The 24,310-nt window shown below is 43.9% G+C and overlaps 1 protein-coding gene across 3 annotated transcripts in view; it reads left to right on the top strand.

Annotated features, from left to right (window-relative positions):
* Taok3 (TAO kinase 3) overlaps positions 1 to 17,177 on the top strand; it is a 171,112-nt gene extending 153,935 nt beyond the window's left edge. For all 3 annotated transcript variants that reach the window (XM_013141872.3, XM_013141873.3, XM_063225741.1), the window contains 4 exons: positions 6,264 to 6,503; positions 7,895 to 8,107; positions 14,795 to 14,977; positions 15,803 to 17,177. In XM_013141872.3, the coding sequence (XP_012997326.1) occupies positions 6,264 to 6,503; positions 7,895 to 8,107; positions 14,795 to 14,977; positions 15,803 to 15,964 (798 nt within the window). In that variant the 3' untranslated portion in view covers positions 15,965 to 17,177. The remainder of the gene's footprint in view (positions 1 to 6,263; positions 6,504 to 7,894; positions 8,108 to 14,794; positions 14,978 to 15,802) is intronic.
* The last annotated feature ends 7,133 nt before the right edge of the window (positions 17,178 to 24,310 follow it).

Raw genomic sequence — 24,310 nt, 5'->3', positions numbered from 1 at the left:
GCTCAGCGACATAAGCGCCTTGCAAGCAGGCAGTCGTGAGTTCGATCCCCGGTACGGATAAAAAGGAAAAAGACAAAAAAAAAAAAAAATTAAAAAAAAGAGTACAGATTTTCCTTTGTCTTATTCCAGAGCCACTTTGAAAAATGAAAACATTGAAAGCATTCCGATTTATAAAACTAATAAAAGAATATTGGAAAACTATAGAAAAATATAAAGCAAATTGTAAAAGTTCTTTTTAACAGCTTTATTGAATTGTTGACATATAAAAATTATGTATAGTTTAAAGTAACAATGTTTTGATACATGTATATACATTTTGAAATGATCCTCACATTCAAGCTACTTAGTGTATCAGTTACCTCTAGTTACTGTTTGTGTGCATGTGTGTATATGTATGTGGTAGGAAGAATTAATTTAACACCATCTCTTAGCTATTCCAAGTATGTAATACAGTATCATTAACTATTGTCACTAGTTAGAGCTCCAGAAATTACATCTTGCATAAGCAAATTATTTTACATTTGACCAACATCACTCCATTTCTCCTCTTGAAAATCTCATTTCACTCATTCTCTATTCAGAGGCAGTGAGCCGTTCATCTACTATTTGTTATTCCAGAATCCTTTCCTGTATATTTACTTCGAGTTTATATCTTGTATATGACTGTGGGTTTTTTTGGTACCGGGAACTCATCACCTCTTGCTTGCCAGGCAGGCACTATGCTGCCGAGTTATATCCCCGGCCCTTGTCTGTGACTTTAACTTTAGAAAATGAGATTGCTTTTGTATGACTGGGATTATTTGATTTTGCTTGATCTGGCTGATTTAGTCATGGGAAGGACTTTACCAGGACACCGGGTAGGTAACAGCTGAAGAACAGTATCGGCAACAATGAAGAACCATGCTGGAAAAGCAACTTCCATGGCATTTGGGGTGGAAGAACCAACGGACATTCCTCCTCTAGGCACAGCCATTTGGATGAGTCTCTCCAACCATTTGTTTTTTAATCCTTGTAATCTTTCTGTTCAAGACCCAAATTTCTAGGAGAGAGAACTTGATTGAATAATGTGCCTGTACCTGCTGCTTCCACATAGAGTGGAGTAGTTTCTCAAAGCAAAAAAAGAAAAAAGAAGGCTGTAAACAGAAGGAAAAATAGATGCTGAGCCTGTGAACGTAACAGATGTCCACTATACTGTTGGGTTTTCTCTCCTACTTGTTTTGTAGCACATACAGCCTGATTCTTTTTTTTTTTTTTTTGGTGAGACAGGATCTCAGTTCTCAGTCCAGGCTGGCCTTGAACTCACTATGTAGCCTAGGCTGCTTTGAACTTGTGATAGTCCTCTTCCTCAGCCTCTTGAGTGCTAAGATCACAGGCCACCATTCTCAGTGATTCATTCTTTTAGACCACAGAGTATTTTATTCTGTGATTGTCGGATCATTTGTTTAATGACGGTCAGCTCAGTGCACATTTTGTTGAAATCTTGTAGTATTAGTAACAATGCCACAGAATACAAATCTTTGTACATAAATATTTTTATACATATACCAGTATATTTGTAAGCTGCATTCTCAGAAGTGAGATTTCTGGGTCAGAGTACATACATCTAAAGCTTTAAATAAGTTAGGTGTGGTGGTGCATGCCTGTAATTCTAGCACTTGGGAGGCTGACGCAGGAGGATCATGAGTTCAAGGCCAACGTGAATGCATACAAACTTCAGGGTCAGACAGCCTAGCTTACATAGTGAGACCCTGTCTAAAAATAATAAAAATTTTAAAAGTTTAACATTTTAAATAGATATCACCAAATAGCCCTCTAAAGAGGTTCATGAAAATACCCACCAAGAAAGCGCAAGAGTGACTCTTTCTGTTTTTTTGCCTAAAATAAGCAGTAATGATCCCGTTAACTGATGGAAACCTGTAAAAGGGCCACTGCAGCCTGGGTTGAGCCAGTGCCCCTCTCACCGCCCACAGGGGCTCGTCTTTCTGGCCACTTGCTGAAGCACCTGAAAGTAAGAAGGCGTTGCACATTACGGGCTAACAGTGTCCCCAGTAGAAGTTTGAGCTCCAGTGTTTACTCAGCTTCAGTGGCTAGGAGGGTAAAAATTTGGCATGAGCTCAATCTCCCAAGACTGAAGAAAAACAGAAAACAAGAAATTTGGCATGAATGAAATCAGCTGCTTTTAAGGAAGCCAATAACACTTCCATTGAGACTTACACTAAATAGAATGCATGGGACACAGGGAGAAATGCATCTGGAGCCACATCTTAGCCAGCAGGTAGAGTCACTTAGACTCCTTCATGCAGGGACCATGTGATGTGAAAAATACCTGCATTTCAACCCTGAGCTCATGGACACCTTACTGACACCTTACAAGGTGCACATGTGGCTGAGGGACAGGCAGGTGCCAGTTGTCACCCCACACTCCCTGCAGTACATATAGACATGGAGTAGATTGGTGTGGGCAGAATCATCTGTTAATCAAATTTGATTTTTTAAATTTTTTCTTGGTTCATTTTGTTGACTTTGTATAAGCTAAAAGTGCACATAATGCAGATCTAATGTATATGGTGTCCTTTGCAATACACTGCATCAGATCAAGCTAGACCAAAGTAGTTCTTTAGTAGTTCTTAAAAAAGCAGAAACAGGAAAATATAATATGTTCATTGGAACACCTTTTCATGGAAAATGTTTAAAATCTAAAAATCCAAGTTTTAGCTTGAAGTCTTATTTTATGGAACTGGAGAGCCTTATATTAGTCCCTTAATTCCAAAGTGCTTTGCTATCTCATGAAATCTTTGCAAAGCCACCACCTTGTAGGGTTACAAGTAGGAAAGAATGAGGTATATGAAATACTTTTCTAAATCGAAATCACATTGCATATTATCATATAGACACAGCACTGGACTCAGTAAGTTAAAGAATTTTGTTCATGGTTTAAAACATTGTTGGCCGCTTATCAACTTGTCGATGTCCGCTCCCGGCCGGCAGGAAGGACACACGACAAAGTCTGGTAGTGGACAACCTTTTCTTTTTATTTTCCTTCTCCGTACAGCCTGCCCTGGGATCGCTCCCAGCCGAAGCCTCCTCTGGTCCGCTCCCCGCGGCTCCTTTTGTGCTTCAGTCTGCCCCAAAGCCTCTACCAGTCCGCTCTCCGCGGCTCCTTTTGGGCTTTTACTTCTGGGCTTCTACCTGGCTTCTTCTTCCGCCCAGGGGTGGCACCGGTATATATACGGGTACAGTGTCCAATCATGTTAAAGTAAGCAAGGCAAGCTGATTGGCTAACATCATCAGTTGCCAGGCAGACTATATTGTTGAGCGGGTTGTTTACGCGGTAAGCAGGAAACTAACATATTCGATGGGAGGGGTAATCTACCTCAGGCTTTGCTCTTTACCACAGGCCGCACGTCCGCCGCGCAAGGCGAGCTATCACAGACGCGGCTCCCAACATCAACTTACACCTCAGCAGTCTTTGACTTCATCTTCACAAGCATGGTAGTGCATAGTGGGAACAGATAGGGAGCCTCACCCTAAACCCAAAGCGTGAAAGTATGGTTTAGGAGAGTTGCCCGTAGGCATAGGTAGTCAGCCAGCCCGTGGTCTAAGCTGACTGATACCCTCGGCTTTCACTTTCCCCTTGGTTCCCGGATATCAGCAGACATCACCAAAGTAGCTGGGTAGCTTGTTATAAATCACTTGTAAACCAGGTGATATTGTGTAAGGTAATCCTGTCACAGGTGTTCTTCAGGGCCTGAAATAGCCCACTAAACATGAAGAGAGGCATACAATTTCCTCCAAAAGTGTCTGTTGATTTTTAACCCCCTACACATACACACCCGTGAGTTTCAGGGCCTCGGGCAGCTCACTTTGAACCTCTCAGTTTAAGAAACTGGATGTATAAATGCCAAAAATTAGGACTCTAAGGTAAAAGTGATGCAGGGGACGGAAGAGAAGTAACCCACTAAAAGAGCTTTCCTTGGTTTGGGGGGTATCCCCCCTCCCTACTTGGTCCTGACACTTTAATCTGTGGAAAGGGCTCACTTTCCTTTGGTGCCACCTAGGGGCCGCTACTGATCTTTAAAAGAAGAGATTTGATGGACCAGGTGAGGAAAAAGAAAAAAAAACACAGGCCACAGGAGGTGACACTCAGCTTTTATTTTTTCAAGTGAATTATACTCTGAATGTTTTTTTATTAGAAAATAAGCTCTCTGAGGTGATTTCATTGTTCCTTGCTATCTGCAGTGTCTTACAACAGTGCTCAACACATAGTAGGTGCTCATATTCATTGTTGATTGAATCAATAAATGATATGTGATTGATCTATACTAAGAGGCTGTGCTATTAAAGGACTTTCTCCAAATGGATAGAGGTCTAAGTATGCAAGGTGCTCCTGTTAACTGTAACAACATGCACATGTTACTGACATTTCTATGAAAATAAATGACTTGCATAGTGGTTGCCATCAAAGAGAGATATCCTATTGTTCGAAGCCAAAATGGAGCTCAGAAGCTTTCAGCTGTCTTTGACCTTGTCTAGTAATACCACCACCCTGCTTAGGAAGCTTACAACAAATAACCTTTACTCTTTATTGTATGTATCACCTCCAACTTGTTCTCTTTTAAATTTGCACAGAAAACTTACTTCCCTTGTTAATTTATTTTTGCATATTAATTTATTTAGGCTGCTTTAAACCAAAACTAGAGAAATTAGGAATAGAGGAATAGCTCAGAACTGGAGCAGAGTAATACAGCTGGACTTACAGGTAGGCTTAGAAACCAGTGAGCACAAATATATTCCCTGAACATCTTTCTTTTATTGCATTCTTCTTCCTCCAAAACCCAGGACACTCCAGTCCTCAGACCTCACAGTATCAGATGACCCTCACATCTGTGGTCTTCATATGCTCCTCAGTTCCAGCGCTCCACAGAGATCATAGCTGGGAATCTCAACTCCTAAGTTCCTAGGACAGAAAATAGTTTGGCCCAAGCGGGGCCATCCATCCACCTGTGATGGTCAGGTGTACCACCTGCAAGCTGAGCTGGTACAGCAGTAAGTGTTCTCCAGGTGTGGTGTCCCACACCTGTGATCCCAGCACTCAGGAGCCTGAGGCAGGATGATTGCCACAAGTGGAAAGTGAATCTGGGCTACATAGTGAGCTCAAAGCTGGTCTAAACTACATGGCAAGACCCTATCTCAAAAATTTTAAAACAGGGCCAGAGATTTAGCTCAGTGGCACAGCATTTGCCTGGCAAGCACAAGGTCCTGAGTTCAATTTCCAGTACCTATCCCCCCGAAAAAAGTAAAAAATTAAAAATAAGCAAAAAAAAAGTGTTTATTGCTCTCTCATATTAGGTTGTTAGTATCTTAAGAACAGCAGTTCCAGTTTAGTCAGTGTTCACATGCACCAGAAGCATGTGGCTCAGATCTTTGTGCTCGGTACATCTTGGGATTGGTAAAATTCAAAAACATTAACCTTTTTTCTAGTCTGCCCCCACCCCCAGCCAACAAAGACAGAAGACGTGAAGAAAAGGAAAGGGAGGAGATAGAAAGAGGCAAGTTTGAGAAGACCTGAGAACAGAATGATTAGACCAGAAAACGATGTGACAGACTATGACGGAAAAGATGAAAGAGTAGACATTGCTGCTCTTTGCCCTAAACGCAGATTTTTAAAGATAGATAACTGGTCTACTTCTGATATGTGCAAAACAGGTATTTCCCAGAAAGCTAAGAACACTACAGACATCAGTTTAATTAAGTTTAATTCTCAACGCCAACTGCATGATGGAGTCACCTGGAAGACTTTTAAAAATGGCATGGGGCCCCGCCCCTGACAAGTATATTAGAATTTCTATTTGTAGGGTTTAAGCATTGCTTGTCTGAACAGCTGCTTCTGGTGATTTTAATGGGCAAACAAGGTAGAAAACTGCTAAACTCAACATTTGCCTACACGTAAGTGTAGCACATCATCTGAATTAACATTCATAGAAGCTCTGAGGGGTAGGAGGGAGTGGGTAGAATTGGTCCCATTGTACAGATGGTACAGTTGTTGAGGCTGTGAAGTTGCCGCTTTTGTATATGACAGACCTTGAAACAGAACCTAAACCTCCAGGATTGTGAATCTAATCACATTAAGTCATGCTGCAAACATTTCTCGGTTTAAGAGTCATTTAGCAGTGCAATTGCATGCCCTCCCTCGATTCACTCTGTGCTTCTTCCACTTCCCCTCCAGTCACCTCTCTCCATTTATCTCTTGCTCCTGAATGCAGGAACTAAATAAAAAGAGGACACAGAAGGAGATGGAGCATGCCATGTTAATCAGGCACGATGAGTCCACCCGAGAGCTAGAATATAGGCAGCTGCACACGTTACAGAAGCTACGCATGGATCTGATCCGTTTACAGCACCAGACTGAACTGGAAAACCAGCTGGAGTACAATAAGAGGAGAGAAAGGGAACTGCACAGAAAACATGTCATGGAACTTCGGCAACAGCCAAAAAACTTAAAGGTAAGAGGAAGGAGAGGCGTTTCCGGTGTGCGCTCCAGGGCGGCTGGGCTGGGCTCCTGCACCTAGCTAGCTGGTCATCAGCGTCATTCGGGCAGTTTTTCAGAATCACACATCTGGGCCTCACCTTTACCAGAATGGAATCTCCAAGTATAAAGCTCAGCAGCCTGCATTTCACAAGCCACACAAGCTGTTTTGGAAACCATGTACTATGTGATCTCTCACATTTCCCATTCATTCCATTATGTCATTGCTCTGAGCCCTTCCCGACCTGCCGTCCTCACAATGGGATGGGTAGCAGCCTGTAGTTCCAATCTTGGGAAATGAAAATCTGTATTGGTACCAACCACCATAAGCTCTGCTGTACAAAGCAAGCAGGACTCCAAAGCCACATTCCAACTTAGTAGGAAAGGGTGATTTATGGGTGACCTCTGTCGTGGACATGGAAATCACAATGGACCAGAAGTGTGTGAGGCCTTCATTGCCTCTGTGCTAAGGCTATGAAGAGGAGCTCCTTTGGCCCTCTCTGTCTCTGGCTAATTTTAGGAGACCGCTAATTAATAAGCTTTGTGTATCAAGCCCCTGCTAGATGTCAAGGAGGACACTGTCAGTGTTGGCACAGAGATGAGGCCAGCTTCCATCAGATGGGCCATGCGCCTCCTCGGGCCGAACCCTAAGAGTGGTCTAATTAGTGACCCCTGTCACTGTAAGCCCTCAGAGTGTTTATGGAGCGCAGCCTGATGGGAGGCCTTCCGACCTTCATGACGCACTGCGCTCTCTTCCTGCCAAAGTGCAGATGTGATACTGCCACGTGCAAGCACAACTGCTTAATGGTGGTAAAATCACTGTTCTCTGTCCATTTTGCTGAGACATAGTGGAAGTAGGTTAGGGTGTGAAATGTAATCCAGATGTCCTTCATTGATTTGTCAAGGAAGCACCCACAAGCAGTGAGAGTGTCCACTTTCTCACTTGGAAATGGGGAAGAATGGGGGGCATACATAAATATACTCATGTACACAAAGGAAAAAGCAACAAACAACAGGAAATGCTACAACTCTGACTGGGAAACTTTGAGTCTGACTGCAACATTTTCATAAAATAAGCTCTGTACTATTCCACAATCTGTTTAGAATTTATCCCTTGTTACATACAATTCATTTTTTTCTTTGGAGCCATTTGTAAATTCAAAAGTACTTCTATTACTGTGAAACAAAAAGTATTGGAAAGTTAACTCTTACCTAAATTGCAGGTATTACTTTCGTGATTATCAATCAGTGTCATGGGCCACTACACCACAAGGCAGAGGGTGGTCCCAGACTCGTAGTGTGTCATTATAATGGAAGCTTTCTGTATTGGCTGACGTGTCTATTTCCCCTTTATCACTTTCCTAACAGGCCATGGAAATGCAAATTAAAAAACAGTTTCAGGACACTTGCAAAGTACAGACCAAACAGTATAAAGCACTCAAGAATCACCAGTTGGAAGTTACTCCAAAGAATGAGCACAAAACAATCTTAAAGACACTGAAAGATGAGCAGACGAGAAAACTGGCCATTTTGGCAGAGCAGTATGAACAGAGTATAAATGAAATGATGGCCTCTCAAGCGGTAAGTGGTTAGGTTTGGTGCCACAGCCTCAAGAGTTTTGGGATTCAAGAAAATTCAAGATCCAGCCTTTGTTTCCCAGGATGATTCTTGCACAAATTTAGGATATTGGTGTTTTCCTGCCCAAACAACTGAGGAAACGGGACGACGCTGAATAAAGCCGAGGCCGTGCGGATGCTTACCAACATGTGTCTTATAGGATGGAGCACAAGGAATGACCTGCTTCGGTGGCACATAGGGACTTCAGGGCGAGATGTGATAGATACCGTACATCATATCATATGTTTGCTCATCCAAGAGTTCCTGACCACCACTCCCAACCAGTGTCAGGCACAAGGGAATAAGTCACAGCCCCTGCCTTACGGAGCTCGTGGTCAAGTGAGGAAGACATACACAGTCATGTGCAATCAGGAAACTTGCTAAGTCTGGGTCCAGCTCTGCACTGGGCTCAGAAGTAGAGAGATGAGCTAGACAGACATGGGTCTCTGACCTCACACTTTTGTCAGTCAAGCCAGAAAGTCAGATAATTAAACAATAATCATAAAGCACTGTAAGTGCTGTGAAGTGGGAGGTGCTGGGGAGACCCAGAAGGGTAAGTAGGAGGAATGAATCTGGTCTAGGCAAAGCTTCCTGGAGGGAGCCTGGAGGCTTGAAGGAAACCAGTAAAGTAAGTCGGTTCCATGCAAAGGGACCTGCGCAGGAAAAGGTCCAAACTATGGGAAGTGTGCATCCAGGGACTTAACAGAACTTGGGTGTGAGGCCAAAGTTCAGGGAAGTGGGTAGTGAAAACACCAGGAGGAGAGCTCCTCCCAAGTGAAAAGCCGGGGGTGGGGGGTGTCTAGTGATTCAGTGAAGACTTCCCAGGAGATGCAGTTTAAAGAGCAGTCATTTACCAAACAGGCAGGAGAGGAAAAATTAATCCTAGCAGAGGGCACAGTGTACACAGAAACTCAAAAGGCTGGCGCTTTTGAGAAACAGGGAGCAGTGAAGTGCTCAGTCAAGGAAGGCAGGTGGACAGTCGGGGGTCAGAATCTCAGTGGCAGGACTCTGGTCACTGCAGTAAGCAGTGGAGACCTACTGCAGCCTGATTAAGAAGGGGAGTGGGGCTGGGACATTGCTCAGTGGCAAAGCACTTGCCTAGCATGCGTGAGGTTCTGGGTTTACTCAGTGGTGCTGGGAGAGGAAAAAGTATTGCCAACCATGTAGCAAACATGGGTAAGGAGACCTGTTAGGAGTTACTGGAAGAATACAGAAAAAACGATGGCGGCCTGAAGTAAGACAGAGCATGTTGGGTTGAAGCGAGGTGTGGCTCAGTGGTGGAGTGCATGCTTACATTGGGAAGCCCTTGATTCAATAGAGGCTTGAGGAGGGGCTAATGGAGATAGTGAAGAGGGAAAGGAGTTAAGAAATGTGAAATATTTAAGAGGGAGACTAGATAGCTTTTAAGAGGGAGACCAGTTTGAGAGGTAGATTTGGAAGCAGATTGGAATAGATCATAATTTTATCATGATAGAAACATAGGACAACTGAGTTTGGATGCCTGGGAAGGTAACTGTCTGAGTCCTGGGCATTGTATCTAAGCTACGTGGGTATCCAGGTAGAGAGGTGCAGACATGGAAGTCTAGCTTAGAGGGAAGCCAAAATTAAAGACAAAATGTTGGCATGTGATCCATGTTCCAGCCATGAGGGAAGACTGCAGATTTGAGCCTAGCTTTAGCATCTTAGCAAGATCCTGTGTGTGTGTGTGATACTGGGGATTGAGCCCATTGCCTTTGCACTGAGCTACATCCCCAGTCCTCTTTTCTTTCCTTATTTTTGTTTTGTTTCGTTTGAGACGGAGTCTCACTGAGTTGCAAAGTTAAAGTTACCCCTATGTGCTTCAACATGTCTGGCTTCAACAGCCTGTCTGAAAGTTAAAAAATAAGGGACTGGGGCTGGGGATTTAGCTCAGCAGCATAAATGCACCTGCCTTGCAAGCTGGCAGTCGTGAGTTCGATCCCCGGTACTGATAAAAAAAAAAGAAAAAGACAAAAAAAATAAGGGACTGAGGATATGGCTCAGTGATGGAGCAGCACATGCCTAGCACATGTGGGACCCTGGGTTTCACCCCCAGCACTGGAAAGAAGAAAAAAGACATCATGCCATATGGGGACAGTTGTAGCTGTCAGGAGTACATCTGTACGGGATGGTAAATGGAATGAGAGAGGAAGGGGGCTGTGGACAGAGTCTCATTTGGACACCAACATTTGAAGGCTGCATAGAAGTAGATCAAAGAAGATGACAACTTAGAGACACAGATGGGCTACCAGAACACAGCGTGTCACACAGCCAGAGCAAAGGCTATAACTGAAGATGTCAAGCATATAGAAAGCAGCTAGAGTAGTCAAGTGTGGCTTATACATTGGATCTGGCAGTGATTTGTCCATTACTTGTCATAGACAGTAGAGTGGTGGGAATGGGAAGTACTATGGTATATCAAAAAAAGCAACAGTAAAGTATGGGAGAAATGTGGGAGTGCCTTTCCCAGATCCCCATCAGCGGGGCCAAGACAAAGATTTGTAGGAAGAGGAGACAGAGCTGGGTGGAGCTCTGTGTCAGAGCACTTGCCTAGCATGTGCAGAACCCAGGGTTCCATCCCCAGTGCTAGGGGGAAAAATCAAAAGGAAAATACGGTGAAAGGAAGGCTTCTGTTAATAAACGCCTCCACATGCCCTTGCGCTGAGGACAGGAGCTAGCGCATTCACTCGTTCATCCAGCAGGCGTTCATGAGTACCCACACTGTGCCCAGGGTTACTGTGGTGAACAGGACAGTCATTGATAAAGTTCTCTTGAGTTTATAGAAGAATGGCAGAAACCGACATTGGATAGGCTGGCTGTGTACTCACAGAGCAAATGCATGGTGCCAGCAGAGTGCAAACAGTAGAGCTAGCCTGGCCGGACAGTCGGGAAACACCTCTCTGACAGTCACGTAGGCTGGGGAGCTTCGTGTGCAGGCAGGAAAACAGAGGTACTTTTGAAGAACTCACAGACATCATTCTGGGTGAAATGCGGAGAAGCAGGGGAGGCCAGCATGAAAAAACAGGGGGTGAATGGGTCTGGATTGTGGAGGGGCTTGCTGGCTTTCTCATGCAAGCAGGAGAAAACCATTGGAAAGTGCCAAGCAGGGCCCTGACATCTGATTTTTATTTTTTGAATGTTTCTCTCAGTGACATGTGGACAATGGTCTGGGAGGTGGCAAGAGCAAAGATGTGTAAGCTGCGTTTATCTGGACACACAAGATGTGGTGACTACCGTAGAGCGGCAGTGGGGATGAAGGGGCAGGTGACCAAACTGAAGAGAGAGCTGGGCAGGGTAGGGTCAAGAGCACATAGTGAATTTGGAGAGTCAGGTTTACATATGACTGTGTCTTGGTTTGAGTGAAATGGTAGATTATGGTGCCATTTACCTACATGTGCAGAATGAAGTCAAGCTGCTTGGGGATGCAGGAAGATAAAGCTGGTGAGTTAATTAAAATTGGTTCCTGAATGTAAAAGGCTGGGAAACATCCAGGTGAAGTTGTCTCTCATAGCTTATATGAGCCTCAGAAAGGAAGTCTGAAATCATTAGAGATGTAGAAGTCATTTGTTGAACAGATGGTAATTTGGAGCTTTTGGAGTAGATGAAATTCCTTAGGAAGACTGGTTAGAGGAGGGAAAGGGCCCAGGACAAAGCCCCACGGAGCACTTGCATTGAATAAGTTGCAGTAGCTAGGGACTAGCCACAAAAGGAGAGCGAGAGAGGGGAGGAAAAACCAGCAGGTGTAGATAGTATCTCAGAAGGCAGGAGAAAGGTTTCAAGAAACAAGAGACAGTCAACAATTGTTGATGCTGCTGGTGGGTCAGGTAAGGTAAAAAACCACTTCCCATTGGTCACTGGTGACCAGAATAAGTAAAGGGGTTAGATCAGAATGTGAGGTGAGTGGTGAGGCGTGTGGGGCGCATTGATGAGGATGAAGCAGCTGATAGGACTTTCATTAACCATCGTTTATTAGCATATGTGGCAATGCCTGGCATACAGCAGTGTCCATTGAATGTACGCTATAGTCTAAGACAGGAGAGAACAGGATGTGGAATATAGGTGCATGGTTGCCCTGGAATAAAAGGAGAGGAATACTCTCCTGAGATACAAGGAGATCAGATAGTTGTGATCAGTACAGCTCCCCTTTGCCAACTGCATACCACAGGCCAGCTAGTTTTATATATTTTATAGGCATTTTCCCGTTTCATTTTTGTGAAATCCTTTTGAAGTAATTATTGCACAGCCCTAAATTCACCTGTGACAAAACTGATGTTTTACTGAAGGAAAATCACGTAGGGCTAGCTAGCTCTTCCTTGGAGCAGGAGTTGGCAAGCACTTTGTATAAAGGAGAAGATGAATATTTCAAGTTTTACATAAAGGGACAAATGAATTCAGTTTTGTGAACCACAAGATCTCTGTCACAGCTGACCACCTCTGCTACTGCAGTGCATAAGCAGCCATCGGTAAAATGTAAATAAATGTATCTGTCAAACTACTTATAAAAAAGACAGCAGGCAACATTTGGCCTGTGACCTGTAGCGTACCAACCCCTGGCATATGTGCAATCACATTGCTGGTGGTTGAGCCAGTACATGAATGCTTTGGGGAGGAGGCCTGTAAGCCTATATGTTTAGTCGCTGTATACCAAGCTGCCTCTGGCACATCTTTTTAAGCCCCTTTAAAAAACAGATGTGATATTTACCAATATTGATAACAAATTTTTTTTTTACTGATTTGGGATGTGTAATTTTGAATGGTGGATACCAAATCCTGGAGTGTCTCCTTGTTTTCAGCACGGGGATTTGTACAGTCAGAGTGGCTTTTAGCATATAGTCATTGACAACAATAATAGAACCCTAGAAACAGGAAAATGGAACTGTTTCAGTGATCTAAACCGCCATAGGATGAGCTCTCAGCCACTCGTTCAAGGTCTGTTGCAAATAATGCTAGTGAGAACAGAAAAACAGGCTTCCTGTTTCCTTTCCTGGTAGGGAACCTAGGATGTCAGGAGTGGATCAGTAACAAAACTGTTTGGCGTTAATCTATAAGGCTGCTCCAGATGGACCGTTCACTGTGTCCAGTATCAGGAAAATGGGAAGAGAGAACTCTGCCTTCTGTAGTGGGTTTTCATGAATCTGGTTAGACTTAATCATTAGAAGTCACTTTGGAAATATGATTACATATTTATTTTATGTTCATTTAATAGCCATAACATATTTCTCCCGAAATGCTAAAGAAGACCAGGCATGATAGGTGCACACCTATAATCCCAGTACTCTGGGAGGCTGAGGCAGGAGGATCACAAGTCCAAGTCCAGTCTGGATAGTTTAGTGTCTTACTGAGACTTCCTGTCTAAGTTTTTTAAAGAAAAACTAAAGAGGCCTAGTGCAAAGGCCCTAGGTTTCATTCCCAGGACTGAAACACAGAAAAATACTAAAGAAGATACCATGCAAATAATTTCCTGAAAGTATTCTAACATTTCAGAAAGTCACTTCTCAATGAAGATACCGCAGTATATTGGTAACTGCCACAAGTTGTGGCTAAGGTGGAAAGTAAGTATCTTGGCAAAGTGGTCTGGATGGGACCCTACAGACAAATCCAGGGTAACCCAATTGTCTAACTCAAGGATTCTAATCTCACAGTTCTCAGCCAACTTCAGGGCCTACTGCATTTGGACAAAACCAGACCTGGGGCAGGGGGCCAGAATCCCCTAAGGTACTCCTCTAAGTGACCCAAAGCCTCCTCCTCTGAGTCGAGAGCTTGGCATTTCTGTGGGCTGGCCTGGCCCATTCCCTCCCAAGGTCAGATCAGAGCATACAAAGTTCGGGTGCTATAGGAGACAAGGGCAGTTTGACCAGGTGTCTTCTAACTGAGAGTTCATTTCTGCAGCCTGCATTTTCATTCCTTTCAAGGGTATCAGGGCTGCCCTCTGGGGAAGAGTGTAAACCGCCAGAGTTCTACATTGGCTAGCTGACAAGATGACCCCGTACAACCAACAGTAGCAGCCTACGTGACCTTTATTAGGAGCATAATAATACTTTGGCACATTCCCCAAGCTTTATGGGTATTAGTTAGATTTATTTAGAACATTTCAAATGACTTTATAGTTAAAAATACCCACATATGGAAATGGTCTTGTCAAAACCAAAATAATGGTAGCAGCTACTATTTCGTGAATGTTTAGTATGCAGGGAGAATTGTGCCTGGGATTGTGTGTGAATTCTTTCACTTCCTCCTTCATCCATCTCAGATAACAGGAATTATAAAGTACTGCTTTCTTGAGATGAATGAGCTGTAGAGAATGAGAAACTGGCAAGGGGGCACATCTAAGTGAACAGTGACTCCAGAGCTCTGGCTCAGAAGTCCACTTCAAAGACCATGGGCTGCGTCAGCAGAGTGGGCAGCCTTCCTGACACCTGGTCCCATGGTTTCAGACCACACTGAAAAGCGCGTTTTCAGGCTTGTAGCTCACTGGGCAGACTTTCACTGGTTTTGATCAGAACTCTGAATGTACCCAGGGTATCTGTTTTTCTGAAAAGACCCATTTGAGTCCAGTCAAGGAAACATCTCCCACTAATCCCCAAGAGTGGTGAGAGAGGGCTGCATGACAGTGTGTGTCTTCTGTGCCTGCAGTTACGGCTAGATGAGGCTCAAGAAGCAGAATGCCAGGCGTTGAGGCTACAGCTCCAGCAGGAAATGGAGCTGCTCAATGCCTACCAGAGCAAAATCAAGATGCAAACAGAGGCACAACATGAACGCGAGCTCCAGAAGCTAGAGCAGAGGGTGTCTCTGCGCAGAGCACATCTTGAGCAAAAGGTATGAGAGTTTCTGGGGGTCCTGTGCAGCTGGGATGGGGGAGTTGCAGCCTACACAGCTGCTACTTACAGAGCTCTCCCTAGTTGCAAGGGGTTAAAGTAGGCATGGTTCCTTTGTCTGCCTTATATCCTAGTAACCCTGAGAAGCAGCACAGTCCCTATTCTATAGACTAGAGCGGTTCAGTTACTTGATGAGTCTGATCCCAAAGCCTAACCTTCCTGCTCCTGTGCTAGGAAGGAAACCTTCCACCTCCACAGAGCAGCAAGGGTCTTTAGCAAGAATTAAAATGAAGATAGGCCAGTACTGCTATGCATAGTAGTGTCATCTCAATTGAAATATACACCACTGTTGATAGTCTGGGGACTGGGATAGAGCAGTGTCGTAAAGCACCTCAAAGCTGTAAGCATCTATTGGCTTAACCAGCTGCCCTGTAAAACCAAGTAACAGATGGTTTTCCGGCTCCAAGAACTAAATTTCCAGTGACCCAGGAGGCCTGCAGTCCTCTATGGAAAAGAAGCACCATCTAATTATGCTCAAGTATCTTTGGGCTTCTGCTGAGCCACGTCCAACTGGGACAGGACACTGACCTAGATCAGCCCACTGCGTGATGGCTCAAGTGCTTTTCTTGCCGCAGGTGGGCCCCAGCATTTTCATCCTTGTAGCAAGTTTTAAACATAGTAGATCCAGTCACAGGGCTGGCCAGTCTTCGTAATCTAGGTCACTCGGAGCCGCCGAGGTGCTGGCACCAGGGTAGGTATGATGTGTGTGCCATGGGCGCCCACTGGGAGATCAGCGATTAAGGACCAATCACTGTGCTTCTTTCAGATTGAAGAGGAGCTGGCTGCCCTGCAGAAGGAACGCAGCGAGAGAATCAAGTTCCTATTGGAAAGGCAAGAGCGAGAGATTGAAACTTTTGACATGGAGAGCCTCAGAATGGGATTTGGGAATTTGGTTACATTAGATTTTCCTAAGGAGGACTATAGATGAGATTAAATTTTTTGCCATTTACAAAAAAAAGAAAAAAGAAAACAAAAAAATTCAGACCCTGCAAAACCACATTCCCCATTTTAACGGGCGTTGCTCTCACTCTCTCTCTCTCTTACTCTTACTGACACCGTGTCGGACTAGTGCCTGTTTATTCTTAATCCATCAGGGGCCCTTCCTCCCCCCGTGTCAACTTTCAGTGCTGGCCACACCCTGGCCGTCTCTTCTATCCATAGTACACGTCACAGTATTGATGTGATCCGAAATGTTTCAGTGAAACCTTGGAGACAGTTTTAACAAAACCAATAAACCCACAACAACAAAGTGGATGTATATTGCTTTAAGCAATCACTCATTACCAACAATCTGTGAAAGCAAAGCAAAAAAAAAATTAATAATAATAATAATAATAAATGCCAAGGGGGAGAGAGACACAATATCCGCAGCCTTACACCTTAACTAGCTGCTGCATTATTTTATTTTATTTTATTTTTTTGGTATTTATTCATCAGGAATTAAAAAAAAACAAAGTTTTATTAAAGATTGAAAATTTGATACATTTTACAGAAACTAATTGTGATGTACATATCAGTGGTGACATATTATTACTTTTTTGGGGTTGGGGGGGTGGGTGGGGTGAAGAGATCTTGTGATTTTTAAGAACCTGCTGGCAAGAGTTTAACTTGTCTTCAGCATATTCTGATTGTATCATAATCATTTTCTGCGGTAGCAGAGGATGTGAATACACTTACAGAGCTCACAGAATCCCAGTAGCACAAATTGGGCTTTGGCAAATCGTGTATTTTGTGTATAGAAGGAATTTAAGGAGAGGTATTACTTATTTTCATATTGTATTTTAACTGTTTCTCTGATCAAATTTTTTTACTTCCTCCTCCTGTTCCTCCTCCCACCTCCCTCCTTTTCCAGTTCAGTATTTGGAGTTCTACACTGTCTCTCAATCAGATCATCTTGACCTTTTTCTTTATTTCCCTGCCCCCTTCCTGAGTCCCATCTCTTGGTCATAAATATTGCATTATTCACACTTTCAAACTGTGTATTTTCTTACAATAAAAAATGATGAAAAAAAAAAGGCTTTACTTCTTTTGCATGCACTTTAAAAAAAAAAAACGAAACAAAACATTTTTCAGGTTCCAAGGAAGAGCATGATAACTGTCAGAGCTTTTAATTATATTTGTAAATAAAAGTGTTCATCACATCGCCTTGCTGTGTTATTGTAGCAGGAAGTTTCCCTTCCAGGTTCACGCGGGGAAAGCGCAGAGGGACAGACACCCTCCCTGAAACCCTTCTCCATGCCTCGGCTGTGCCAGGAAGATGCCATTCAAGAGTGCAGGTAAAGCCACGTCTTCCAAATCTCCTTGGCTGAGGATGGGGTCTCACTGTTTGACCTCCTCAAGTGCACCTCCGCCCTTTAGTGATAAAGGCACACGTGTGTAAACATACACACTTACCAGGGGCACACAGGAGCATGCACTGCTGAGGAGTTAAGTTGGATACCCTTAGGGAAAGCAAGCTGTGCAGAAAACATGGTAGCCAAATACTCTGAGTGATCCCTCCCTCTGCTTTCATTAGAATAACTTCATAGGTGTAATCATGAGGTTGCAAAAATTTGTAACTTCGAACCAGGACAGTGTAACATCTCATATTCTTAGATTTGTCAGTCATAGCCATTGAAAATTGCTCTTTTGAGTGACCTAAAGTTTATTCTTGTATCCTACATGAGGATAGCTTATCAACATGAGTAATCACTACCATAAAACCTTTAATAATTACTGCCCAGTTTCCTAAGCAGCTCAATTCACTGACGTTTCTATATTAGGTACTTGTGAAAATAATGTTGGGGGGGGGGTGGAAAGAAGATATGCAGCTGCTGTAGTTTGGGTCTGAAGTGGGCCCCAAAGGCCTATCAGTTGAAGACTTCGTCCCCAACCCGGAGCACTCTGGGAGGTGTTAGAATCTTGAATGTGGGGCCGAGTGGAAGGCATCTTGGGGCATGCTTCAAAGGGAATACTGGGACCCCCATCCCCTTCTCAGCAGATAACGGGGTTCTCCACAGTAAGCCCCTGCCATGATGTAGCAGACCAAGTTACATGGATTGAAACTGAAACAAAACCTTTCCTTCTTTTAAAGTGAGTAGCCAAGGTATTTTGTCAAAAAATGGAAAGCTGACTAATGCAATAATTATCCCAGAAAAAGTTAATCTGTATTGCATGTTTATGTGCAGAATGCTGACAATGCTGTGCACCATTTTAGAAACAATAAGCAGAGACCAGAGTAAAGCAGTGGCATATGGTCTGAATCAGGACCTGTCTGATTCCAGGACTAAACCCAAAAGGAGGTTCAACCTTCAAGTAAGGCAGAAAGTCCCCTTACTGTATTTCATTCATTCATCTGTGGTGAAAAATAGCTAGCTTGCAAAAAGACCTTAAGTCTGTGAGGTGTAGGTGCTGTTTTTACCTACTCTCCCATTCTGCAAGTTTGTCAGTCATGTGTCCCAGAGCAGAATTCCAAGGAGGAGTGTGAGGCTCTGCTCCCAACCCCTGGTATGGCCCAAGTCTCCTGTCCATTTTTGGGCACCTGTGTGTGGGGTGGTAGGGAAGGCAGGGACCAGGATGGCAGCAAAGAACAGGTACTGAAGTGATGTTGGGACAGTGGCAGAGAGCAGTGTCCTGCATCCTCCCAACGTGCACTAAACCCCCTGATGTGAACCACTGTAGGTCTGCCGTGCCTATGGGGGAGGGGTGGCTGCCAACCATCGATTCATAATTACTCCTTCAGTGAATATTTATTGAGCGCCTTGTAGGTGGTGCACACAGGTGCTTGAGATACATCAATGTATTTCCAACTGGCGAAGATCCATTCTTCAAGGCAGCTTGCATAAGAGGTGGGAGAAAGGCAGCAGCAATAGTGATAAATGATTTTAGATGGTAATGAGTGTGACGGATACAAGGAGGAAAGTGGGCAAGGGTTAGGGGGCTCAGAAGTGCCGGGATCAGTACGCGTGTACCCACTTTTGTGCCCAGGGATGTAGCAGTCAAAACAGCTGGCTGTGGTGGCACATTCCTGGGATCCCAGCTCTGGGGGACTGAAACAAGTTCAAACCCAGCCTGGGCAAAAGAGCGATTTAGCAAGGCCCTGTTTCAAAATGTATCAGATTACACAAGTTTAAAAATCCTATGGTTTTTCTTATATGAGAAGCCCAATGTATAAGTAAGTCAAAGAGGAAAATAGACAGGAAGCAGGGAGACAGACCTTCGGCACCTGGAAATGAGACTGAGATGGAGGGGGAGGGGAGAAAGGGATGTAAAAACAGATGTGTCATGTACGTGTGCCGACTACCCACCATGAGTATATGTATTCATTATATACCTCAGATGGGCCAAGAATAAAAACAATTTAAATGTTTAGGGAAGGGAAGACAAGTGAAGACCCTGGGTTAGATCCCCTTACCAAAAAAATAAATCCAAAACCGCTGCTGTGCTCAGGCTCATGGTGTAAATCTCCACTGGAACAGAGGAAAATCAGCACTGGCCTTGCTTCATTCCTAGCAGTGACTTACGTGGCACGACAGTGTGAGAATGCGCACTCCCAGGCACGCAGAGTAGCTGCACAGACGGGGCATCCAGGGTGTCTAACCAGGTAACACACATTTCTTAAATTTGCCACCATCTGTAATTACTTACGTACCTAAGGGAAAAGAGTTACCCTAGACACCTGGAAATAGAACCAGGTAAGGAGCCCCTCTGATTTTAATCCAACAGTGTACATTGTCATGAAAATAGTGTTTTGATTGTTCAAGTTTAGCATAGTAAGTCTCTCTCCTGCTGAATATAAGTAAAACCTAGACAAAAGGTAAAACCAACTACCTGTGCATACTAAAAATGAAAATGGAAGCAACCTAGACAGGAATGAAGATGAAATAAAACCATTCTCAGATGCAGGGAAAGAAGCATTTCCAGCAGGTGGTTCTAAAGGAAATGCCGCGGGAAAAAAAAACAAGGGGCTGGGGATTTAGCTCAGCGGCATAAGCACCTGCCTTGCAAGCAGGCGGTCGTAAGTTCGATCCTCGGTTCCAATAGAAAGGAAAAAGACAAAAAAAAAAAGAAGCCAAGGCAGGAGAATCACTTGAACCTGCAAGTTCAAGAAGCCTGTACAACATAGCAAGATCCTGTCTCAAGGACAAGCAATGGAACCCCCCACCCCTGCTGCCCTGGTCCTGAGCACTGACCTCAGGGTCTTCATACTGAGCTACACCGCAAGTCTTTTTTTGTTTTATTTTGAGACATTGTCTTGCTAAATTGTCTGAACCAGGCTCAAACTTGTATAAATCTCCTGCCTCAGCCTCCCAGAGTGCTAGGATCACAGATGTGCATCACCACGCCCAAAAAGGAAATTCCTTTCATCCTGACATGAAATGATATCAGAAGGAAACTTGAACCTTTAAGAATAACAGCAATTGTAAATAGTCTGGATAAACCCACCTCCCTCCCCATCATTTGTAAATATATAACATTATTGAAAGCAAAACAGAGTACGGGAAGGGTTTTAATGACTGCAAATGTAATCTATACTATAGCTATAAAAGAAAGATTGGGGAGTAAAGAATCTGCGTGGCTGCAGTGTTTTCCATCTCACTCGCAGTGGTAGTTTCTATTTGGAGACTATGAAAAATTATTATAATCATCAACACTACCAAAAAGAAAAATTTTTAAAATCCAACAGATATAATAATCCAAAAAGAATCAAGAAAGGAAGAAGAGAGGAAACATGTTAAAGGATAATAAAAGATGGGCGTCATGGTGCCCACTGATAGTCCCGGCGCTCAAGGGGCTGAGGCTGTCCAGCGTCTGGGGCAGCTGAGCCACACAGCATGGACTGCCTGCCTGGCTCAGAAAAGGAAGGGGGAGGTAAAGGAGAAGAACAAAAGTATCAAAAATGATCAAGGTGTGTTATAGCCATGTGCCAGATTCCCAAAATGAACATCACCATTATGTATTATAAACTTGTACTAATAAAAGTGGATAAACAGAAACATATAGTAAAATAGAAGACCATCAATCCCACCCACACCAATAATCCCATTAAATCAAGTGCTGGAAATTTCCTAACCATTTAGATTTGCCAAGGAAAAGGTACAATGGGGAAAGCGGGCTGGGACTAACAGTCAAGAGAATAAGATGAAAAATGAAAATCTAAAAGATGAAGATCCCTGAGAAGAGGGGACCCCACAGATCCATACATTTGTGGTCATCAAAACCAGGGATTTGCTGAATGGGATGTAGAGTTGTAGGAGAACGGGATTGTACATGAATTCTTGTATACTTTGGGGTATACTTTGGGGGAGGAGAAAAGGAATTTCTTTCCCATGCCAGGACCCTCTACTACTAAGCTACAGCCCTGGCCCTTTTTGAGACAGGATCTTGCTGTCACTAACGTGCCCGAGTTGGCCTTGCAGCCTCCCCTTTCAGACCTCTGGGATTATAGCCATGTGCCAGCGCACCCGGCTAGAAGGGACGTTTATGGCGTGGTAAATGGTTATAAACAAGGCCCTAATCTTCACACCTCCTTTAAAAATCACTCATTCTACCAGTGGTCCTGGAGACTTCAGTATGCGCGGGGCCCTTGTCAGGAGCCAGGCTACGCAATACAATGTTCAGTTCTTGCCCTTGTGAAGGATCCAGTCTAATAAACACTGACTTTAAAATTACACATATAGACATTTTAACATTACAATGCCACAGCAATGGAGTACAGGAAAATGAATTACTGTCTAAGACAGTAGTAGGGAAAGATTCTAGGCAGCACTTGCAAAGGACCAAAACTGGAAAGAAATGGCATGTGCCAGGAACTGAGAGGCAGCAGCAAGTTTGGGGTTGAAACAGTGGCCTCGGAAGTAGAGAGGCAAATGAGGGCAGAGCCCACAAAGCCTGAAAGGCCGTGTGCAGGGTTCAGCCCCCACCCCAGGAGTGCCTGCAGGCTTTGGTGGGTGTTCAGTGGACACGAGGCTGCTTGACAGGGCACTGATCTGAGAACAGATTTGGGTTGTGTCTTGTTGGATTTAAGTACGAGGGAGTCTATCCCTGTGTTCCTCAGAGCTGGTCTCGTCTGCTCAGGAGTGCAATGCAGGACTTCCAGTGATCAGCATGTGCTATGGTTTGGATGGAAAACGTCCCCAGATGGGGCTGGAGGTTTAGCTCAGCAGCATAAGCGCCTGCCTTGAAAGCAGGCAGTTGTGAGTTCGATCCCCGGTACCGATAAAAAAGAAAAAGACAAAAAAAAAAAAAAAAGAAAACGTCCCCAGAAGTCTGATGTCTTAGAAGGTGACTGGATCACCGGAGTGTGACTCATCAGTGGACTCCCCCACTGCAGTTGGTTCAGTAGCTGAATGTGCTATTAGTTGGGACCTGGTTGGAGGTGGATAAGGGGGTGGGACAGGGTGAATTCTTTGCCCTGGCTCTCTCATCTCGTGCTCGGCTTCCCGGCTGCCATGGCTTGAGCACCTTTTCCTTTGCATTCTGTCTGCGAGCCAATCATGGGCTGAAAGCAGGAGCAAAAATAAAGCTCTTTCCTTTAAACTGCAGATGTTGGGTGTTTTGTCCCAGGAAACATCAGCATGCTGGACATCACCATCTATTGATGGGTCACAATAGTGAGTGGTCTCCAAGGTTTAATCACCCTTACAAATCCTGGCTTTGCGCAGGGCTGCTACAGTGGGACCGTGCTAGACGCTGCTGCCCTCATTCCAAACCCTCGTGAGCCCACTCCTGCTAAGCAAGTCGCCAGAACCCAGTTCTAAGGCAAGAGGCTTTGGGACTTCGTCCTGAAGTCAACAGAGTTCAGTTTAACCACTTCCATACTTGCTTTATTCACTTACTCTCAGCAAGAGACTTGTCTTGCTGTTCTCCAACAACCCTGGGAAGTAAATAATGCAGTAAGTGACCTGAGTCCCCTTTTTTTTCAGACAGCAAAGCTGGAATTTGTGCCCCGGTGGGCACCATGGTTATGAGCTGGGTGGGCGCTCACTTCTTAACCAGGTACCCTTGGGTGCGCTCACCTGCTCTCCCAAGCTCCTCATTTCTGAGGGGACTGATAGGCTCTGACACTTTGTCCACATAAATTTCTTTTGCGTACCCCTTCACCTTAGAGGTCACCTTCTCCTGAGTCACTTGTGCCCACATCTGTTTTAGGCAGAGAAGCTGACATTATTTCCTCATTTGTCTTCAGACTATAACTTCAAAAGGACTTCATGATTAGCAAAATAATCTCAGAAGAAACAGCTTAGCAACCTTAAATGTACATAAATATCAAGTTGTCAAAATGCATAAAGCTTGACAAGACGGGAGGGTATGGAAAAGCAGGGACTTTCGTGCTCCACTGTTATCCTTTTGGAGGGCAGTTTGCTGCTATTACAACTGAATGTGTGGGTTGGGGATTTAGTTCAGCGGCATAAGCACCTGCCTTGCAAGCAGGCGATCGTTAGTTCGATCCCCGGTACCCATTAAAAAAAATAAAAAAGAACTGAATGTGTGTGTACTCGCTGATGTAGTTATTTCAAATTCTAGAGCAATTTCCCCTACAAAATTCCTTGCAACAACCCACATATAGGAAAACTGTTTGCTGAAGAACTGATTATAATAGTAAATAACCAGGAATAACCTATACATGATAGTAAAGGACTATGATGTGTCCTCTACCACTACAGGACATCTATAAAATTATTTGTTCAAAATGATGTGAATTATAGTGACTTAACTGAAGATATATTATATGAACTGTATTAGTTTGGAAACAAAAAAGCAGAGATGGGTATAATGCCTGTATAATAGTACTTTAGGAGGCTAAGACAAGATTGCAAGTTTGAGCCTAGCCTTGGCAACTTATTTTTACTAAGACCCTGTCTCAAAACATAAAAAGGGCTGTAGATATAGCTCAGGATGAAGGCTCTGGGTTCAATCTCCATTACAGAAAAAAAGAAAAAGTATGAAACATTTAGAAATGTATATACTAGGACCTTTTTTTCGAGAATATGTGGATATGTGTGTGTAACTATATTTTCTTCTGGAAGAAAAACCAAAAACCAACCAAACAAACAAAAAAAACAAACCAGTAACTGCTACTGAGGAGAAACTGTAGGGAAGGTATTTTTCTTCCTTCCTTTTGCTCCTCCTTCCCTCCCACTAGGAATAAATCCAGGACCTGAAACATATAAAGCATGTATTTTACCACTGAACTACACCCTGTCCAACTGTTTCTTCTAGAACTGGGACCTGAACCCAGGGCCTCATACATGCTAAGTGAGTGCTGTACCGCTGAGCTACATCCCAGCGGCTG

This window comes from Cavia porcellus, unplaced genomic scaffold (assembly GCF_034190915.1).
Source record: "Cavia porcellus strain 051 isolate PalLab524CR breed Dunkin Hartley unplaced genomic scaffold, mCavPor4.1 scaffold_16, whole genome shotgun sequence".
NCBI classification, from domain to species: Eukaryota; Metazoa; Chordata; class Mammalia; order Rodentia; family Caviidae; genus Cavia; species Cavia porcellus.
This window is presented reverse-complemented; position numbering and strand designations above follow the sequence as displayed.